The sequence below is a fragment of the Microplitis mediator genome, chromosome 7 (assembly GCF_029852145.1).
Source record: "Microplitis mediator isolate UGA2020A chromosome 7, iyMicMedi2.1, whole genome shotgun sequence".
In the NCBI taxonomy this organism is placed as follows: Eukaryota; Metazoa; Arthropoda; class Insecta; order Hymenoptera; family Braconidae; genus Microplitis; species Microplitis mediator.
In genome coordinates, this window is record NC_079975.1 from 9115362 (window position 1) to 9122963 (window position 7602).

Below are 7602 nucleotides of genomic sequence, written 5' to 3' on the forward strand. Positions count from 1 at the left end.
ATTTATTTTTAAAAATGTTTCCAAAGATACTTTTATCCGACTATTGAAATGGAAATTTTATTTTATACTTATTAATTAATTAAAATAAAATATTAAATGTCCAAACATGGAACAGTGGCCACAAATGGTACTTCTACCCTACATCACAGCGAAATTATAAGTTGTACTTTTTTCAATTAATGCTTTAGCTTTTCTTTAATTAATTAATAAAATTTTAATACTGTTATGACAGTTTAAAGGTCATTAAATATTTATAAAAAGTAGGGGGGGGTTATTTTAGAATGCCATCACTAATAATAATTTTTAAAGTTTATACCTTTATTTCAATTAAATTATTCAGATAATAATTTAATTATCTAATATTAATTGTTTGTATGTAATTGGTATTCAAATAAGAAATGGTTACCATACATTATAGGAAGTATTCCCATAATATATTTAAATTATTGTAAATGTTAATGACTGCAACTCTAACTAAAATAAAATTTTACTTGTACTCAAATGTTGCAAATCAGTTTTAATTTCTGTAGAAAATTATTTTTGCAGTATTGTTAAAAAATGGATAATGTTGGTAATAAAATAACTTATGTGGAACAAAAGTAAAAGAGAGAGAGAGAGAGAGAGATTAATTGAAAAACAAGAAGAAAAATGTCTTTCAACTAATAGTAAACAGATTAGATAGCTGTCTTTGTTTTACTCCTCGTAATAGTTACAATGAAATCTCACTTTACAAGTTTCTATAATCGGATGATGTGGCCTTCAAGAAATTGGAGCGCTCACTTTTAATTACATATTTCCTCACTATGATTTATTTTTTATTTTTTAATTATTCTCTGATATTCTGCATAGTAAAAGATATGTTGTCGATGTGTTAAAAAAAAAGTACGTGTTAAAATTCAAGTGAATATTTTTAATTTTTGTATGTAAATTTAATACCCAGTCATTATTTTGATTGACCAGTTTTAATCGATTTATTTCTTAATTCATTTTTGTACAAATTTTATTTTTGTACAAAAGTAACACTTTAAATATTACCGCCAAATAAACACACAATATTTTAACATTCCTTTATGTTACTTTTAATCTACATGTATGCATTTTTTTTTTTTACACATCCGCAAATGTTATAATAATATATAAACTAGTTTAACCCGTTTTTACCCGCTATTTGTGTTACTTTTGACAAAAAAAATTGTACCGTACAAATGAATCGTTTGTTTGAGAAACCCCATAAGTCAAGAAAACAAAATTTTTCAGAAAACACAAAAAACATTTTTTTGGAAAAACTTGACATTAAAATAATAAATAAATAATTGAATAAAATAAAGTTAGCATCTCTGGAAAAAATTCCAACAAGAAAAATTTAATTTTTTAACTGAAACTACTTGAAAAAATTATTTAAAGTTGATTGACTTATGGAGTTTTTTAACCAAACGTAAAAAAAAAATTTTTAAATCATTGTTTTTTTAAATGTTTCCACTCAAATCATTGATAACACTGATAAAATGAAGTATTAAATATGTATTTGAACTCTGAAACTCAGAAATTACAAAAAATTAGAATTAATTTAAACATTTTAATTAGTCATATAACAGTCAACCATAAAACAACACTTGAAATTAATTTTCCAAAAAAGCGCGAATTTTAAATAAATAAAAAAATAATAATTTCTGTAAAACTTAAACTGCATATGTTCATTTGAGTCATTGACTTATGGGATTTATCAATTAAATGAAATTGCTGTCACCCCGTTAATTTTTTTTTAAACGCTGATTTGATGTATATTTTGATTGATTTCTATGGGGAAGGGGGGGGGGGGGCATCCAAAGAACCCAAAAATGTAAAAAACTTAATTTTGTAAAAAACATGACTTATGGGGTTTCTCAAATAAACGATTCAAATGGACATTTTGAATATCAAGAAATAATTTGGAAAAGAAGAAAAAAAAGAAAATCTATTAAATTTATTGCTGGTACACGTATAGTACATTAATATACTCTAAAACCAAGTGTGTTACAAGTGTATCATTTTAACACATATTAAATGTGTTTTATGTTTAAGGCCATAAGCGAAACTATAGTTTTTTGTAGTCATTTAAAACACGTTTCACGGTGTATTAAATATCCGTATATTGCTTATGGCGTTTCAATGTTATTTGGGAAGTGTGTTAATTTTGACTACACACTTGGTTTTAGAGTGTATGGAAAAGTCGCAGATCTATTGCCAGTAATGTAACAATTTTATAGCTGGTTCATACTATTGTCGCCAGCACTATTCTCAATCCCAGTTCATAACTGATGATTTAATTCTTTCTTACATGATTTTGAGTTTCACCTTTAACAAACGATAATTACATATTTATATAAATTTTTTATTTTTAGTTAATCATATGATGTGTGAGAGTATTAATGTGAATTTCTTTACTTAAGAGCCTAATGTAAATAACTAATGTTTTACACAACAGTTTTAACGTTCCTTTTTACGACACGTGTTGGGAAGGGTAAAGCGTGGTTAAACGCGTGACTTGGCGACCAAGACATACCCTTCTCTTATACCTCAAGTCACGTGGAATGTAACGCGGTCGCTTATTTCTTTATCTTTTTCTTTTCACCGACAACGATGTAATATTATTCATATGGCTCAGAGAATTTTACGGTATTTTTTATGTAAAAAATTTATAGAAAAATTACTATGGTAATAGTTATAGTTGCATGAAATCAGTCTGGAATTGTGGTAAAATTTACCGATAACATAGAATTTTTCAAATACACTGAACAGAATTTACAATGTGCATCGTAATTTTCACAAACCAACATATTCAATTTTACTTTAGAAATTTTTTCTAACTGTATTGTAATTGATTATTCTAAATTAGAATATTTGGTGAAATATTCGTAACAATGAATACGTGGAAAAATATTCGTAACAAGGAATATGTGGACAAATAAAAGTAATAAATAAAAACAAAAAATTAAAATTAAAAGAAAGCTAAAAAAAATGAGTTAGATACATTTTAAGCTGGTGAACGATTTTGGGTAGATTCTTGAGGTACTTAGAAAAATTGTACAGTCTGGTACAGAAGCTGTTACATCTTTAGGTGAGAACCTTTTGTACGGAAAAGCATTTCAATTTACAGATTAAATTTCAATCGGAAAAAACATTTAATATTTTCCGATTAGTTTTTTAATCGGATTAATTCGGAAAATAATAATTTTGTTTTGACTATATTCCGATAGAAATATTTTGAACGGATTCTATCGGATTCATTGGGAAAATAATCCGTTTTTATCGATCATTTTCTCAATTGAATCCGATAAAAAATCAGTCGAATATTCCCGATTGAATCCGATTAGAATTTTTGATCAAATTCAATCAGAGTTTATAATCAAAGCTAACCTTATTCAATAGAATCCTTTAAAGTTTCATTAGTATATAAAAATCTTTTTGGAATTATTTGCTGCACTATATTTTTAAACTTTAATTTTACTTGTGTTCTTTTTAGTTACAATTTTCTTATTTGTTTTTGTTGAAAGATTTAATTTTGCTATTTTATAATCTCAACGAGCGAATACCAATAAACAGGCGGTCATTTACTGGTATTGATAAAGTCTAACCCACCAATAAATGACTGGTCGGTCATTTACTCGCTGAGTACAGTAACAAAGTATACCAGTGAATGACCAACATAAAATTAATTCACCATGAGAACAAATGCAATAGAATTTCTATGGAATCTACTAATAAAATTATGCATAATCATATATACTTTTGTGCCAAAATATATATCAATCTATAGAATTATATCTGATTATATGAAATTGTTTTTCCCGGTTTCCCATATGGATTTGAGATGATTTCGATTTCCATGGGAAACCACGTAAGAATTTGTGCAAGAATCTATGCTGGATTCCTATAGGAAATCATAAGAGAATCCATCCAAAAATGCCATATGGGAATCCACATGGCAATCTGAGCTGGATTCCCACATCAATTTTTTCGATTGGATAATAACATGGATATTAATAAAGAAACACTTTTTCATGTAAAAAAAATTAATATAATAATTTATTACACTAGTCGTTTTACAAAAAATTAATTAAGTAGCTAATGAATTTTTTTTATTACAAATTCCTATTTGATAATTTAGTCTTAAATATTTTATGCCATGAATAATTTTTTGTATAACAATATTAATTTTGTATAATAATTACATTTTCATGAAACTACTGAATCAAAAAAATATTTGATTTTTGTACTATTTATTAGAATTTTTAAGTATTCAATTTTTTTGAGACAATCAATTGATCATAGAATCAAAATTTTGAACAATAGCTAATACAGCTTGTGTTGGAAGGTCAATTAGATGTTATTAATATATCTTTTACTGCCTCCATTTAATAAAAATCAACATACTGTGCTTCTTTAAAGAGATCGGATGCAAAATCGCCAATACTATCAGCAATATCTGCTTGATGTTCCACGACATCGAATGGATCAACCATAGGTGATAATTGACTTTTTATGCCATTGAACCATGATGAAAAACTAAATGGTGCAGCAAGTCCCTGGATACAGATAGATTACATTAGATAATTTAAAAACACTGATAGTTAATTAAAATATTTGATAATTTTTTTAGATTTTGTGATTAATACAGTCGAGTCGCGTTATGAAGCCGCCTACAAGGCTGTAGGGGAATATAATTCTAAGAATTCCTGTACCCCCACTTTTGGGGGTACAGTCGAACGTCATAACTTACACTTCCCCTACTGTACAAGCGTGAGAGTGTGTACGTAAGTTTTTTCATAGTCATGGAAGGGAAATGTCTTCAATAGAAATATGAGTCATAATGAGCGGACTCATAACGCGACTCGACTATATATTTTGTACGACATTTAAATTTAATACCTCGGAAGAGTTTAGTAATATTCATAAGTTTCTTAAACAATATTTTTTTAAAAATCTAAATTGATTAACAAAAGCTAAGTTAATTATGTATTAAATAACTAATCACTTTGAGAAACCCACTGATTTTATGGAAGGTTAAAAAATTTTTTGATATTTATACAATTTCTAATTATTTGAAAATCAATACTAAACATTTGAATAATAAGTAATTGACACTAAAAAATTTCAATAGTAATTAGGAAACAAATTTTATTAATTACATGGATATTTTCTATTTGTCAAAAACAATATTCCTAGTTATTTAAATATTCAGTAAATTGAAAGAAATATTTTTTCTAAAAAAAAAAGTATTCAAGTTTAGCTGGATTTGAAAAGAATGAACTGCGCTGAATAAAAGTTATTTTTTCAAGTCCCTTAATGATGATCAATTTCTTTAATTAGTATTGTCTATTTTGTAACTAAAAATTTGAACGCAAATTTAAACTGCACTCAGAAATATATTCAGTTGAGTTCTTTAATAGAAAAAATGATCAAAATCTCTTGTTGAAATAAAATAAAAGTGTCAAAAAAATATTAAATATTTCGCAGACAATTTGTCGATGAAAATAATTGACCAATAATAATTCAAAATAATTAATTTTTTTCAGTCAATGTTTTAGTAATTGATAATATTTTTCAAATATTCGAATTTTAAAAAAACAATATTTTGCAAATTACAAAATATCCAAAAAACTAGAAATTTTATTACAACTAATTACTAAATATTTGACTAATTAAAGATATTATACGAGAGAAATGTGAATTTTAGAAAAACATTTAAGGGGTTAGGGGTAGTCAGAATTTTCAAAAAATCGATTTTTTTTTTTTTGCATTTTCTTAAAGTATAATATTTTAAAAATATTGTGTGAAAATTTGAAGTGAATCCGACAAATTCTTTTCGAGTTATTTAACAATGACCAAAGGACGCCAATGACCAAATGACCAATGGAGGTGGATGCGATGGTCGAAATGTTTTCGTATTCTGAAACTAAATATGGAGTTAAGTATGCCAACTATATTGGTGATGGTGACTCCAAGACCTATTCAGGAATTATAAAATCAGATCCTTACGAAAATACAACTGTAAATAAAAAGGAATGTATAGGGCATGTCCAAAAGCGGATGGGGAGTCGATTACGTACGCTGAAGAGTAAACAAAAAGGTCTTGGTGGTCGAGGTAAGCTCACAGGAAAATTAATAGACAAACTAACTGTGTACTATGGTTTAGCAATACGCCGGCATTGTGATTCTATTGAAAATATGAAATCTGCTATAATGGCAACCTTTTATCACTACGGCTCGAGTGATGAAAAACCGAATCATGATATGTGTCCAAAAGGCGAAGAATCTTGGTGCTCTTACCAGCGCGCTGAAGCAAGAGGAGAGCTTGATACCTTTTCTCACGATTATTCTCCTTTACCTTCTGATGTTTTAAAAGCTATCAAGCCTATATACGAAGATCTTAGTAATGAAAATTTACTTTCAAGATGTGTAGGTGGATTCAATCAGAATAATAATGAAAGCTTTAACCAACTAGTATGGAAAATATGCCCAAAAACGGTAAATACTAGTTTTACCATCGTACAAATAGCTGCATACGTTGCTATGTGTATATTTAATGAGGGTATAAATTCATTATTAGTCTTGATGAATACACTAGGACTTAATTGTGGGCCTAATTCTCATCGGTATGCAGAAAGAATGGATGCTGCACGTATCAAAGTAGCAGATAAGCGCGCTAATGATAACACCCGAGAAGGTCGATTGCAACGTAGGCACCAGCAAATCGATATTTTGGAAGCTGCTATGTCGGCTGAAGAGCTATTATATGGTCCAGGAATAGATGACTCAGTGTAAGTTATTAAATAATTCTTATAATTCGACATAAATCCATAGCAAAACTTTAAATGCGTTTTTCTCAAAACTATGTTTTCTGAACTGGTGATCACTGTAACTTAAAAACTGCTCGGTAGATTTCAATAAAATTTATTGTACTTTTGAAATACATTAAAAACTCGTGCCTGATCGAAGGATTTTTTTTTTTTTTCAAAATTTCGATTTTTTTTTAACAATAAACTGTCGGTTTTTTTCTCGAAAATTTGAAAAAAATTTCCTGAGGCCGCCATTTTGTTAATTTCGAAAAAAAAAAAAAAAGCTTCGATCAGGCACAAGATTATCTATTAATAAAACTAATTTTTCTTGTCCGATTGATTTTAGATGAATCTCCAAGGACTTATGATGATCACCGCAAAGGACTTCGGGAGGAACGGGCTCTACAAAAACAGCGATAACTTTTTGAATTATTAATTTTTTTTTTTGAAATTTTCGTGAAGTCAAATCGAAACGTGTTCTAATAAAGCTATGTTTTTATTTTTGTCAAATAAAGTAATTAACTACAAAAAAAAAATTATTGAAAATCATCATTTTTTCATACCCCTGAGTACCCCTAACCCCTTAATTATTGTCTTTTCAAAGCTATTTTTTTGAATGCTCAGTAATTGCATTGAATTTACATTTTAATTTTTTAAAAAATTGGCATTTATTTTTCATTTAATAATAATTTTTATAGAATCTTCATTTTCTGTGTTTTCATTTATTAATTGTTAATTTAAAAATTAAAAAAAAAAAAAGTTACAAAAAATACGCGATGGCACT

The 7602-nt window shown here is 27.5% G+C and overlaps 1 protein-coding gene across 2 annotated transcripts; it reads left to right on the forward strand.

Moving 5' to 3' along the window:
• Positions 1-5741: 5741 nt before the first annotated feature.
• On the forward strand, positions 5742-7369 carry LOC130671099 (uncharacterized). Of its 2 annotated transcripts, XM_057474798.1 has the most exons (3): positions 5742-6507; positions 6590-6800; positions 7165-7369. In XM_057474798.1, exons 1-3 carry the CDS (start codon positions 6486-6488, stop codon positions 7166-7168), a joined length of 237 nt encoding a protein of 78 aa, XP_057330781.1. In that variant the 5' UTR covers positions 5742-6485; the 3' UTR covers positions 7169-7369. The 2 variants fall into 2 exon arrangements, with proteins under 2 accessions (XP_057330781.1, XP_057330780.1); XM_057474797.1 differs by having other exon boundaries at positions 5742-6800.
• The last annotated feature ends 233 nt before the right edge of the window (positions 7370-7602 follow it).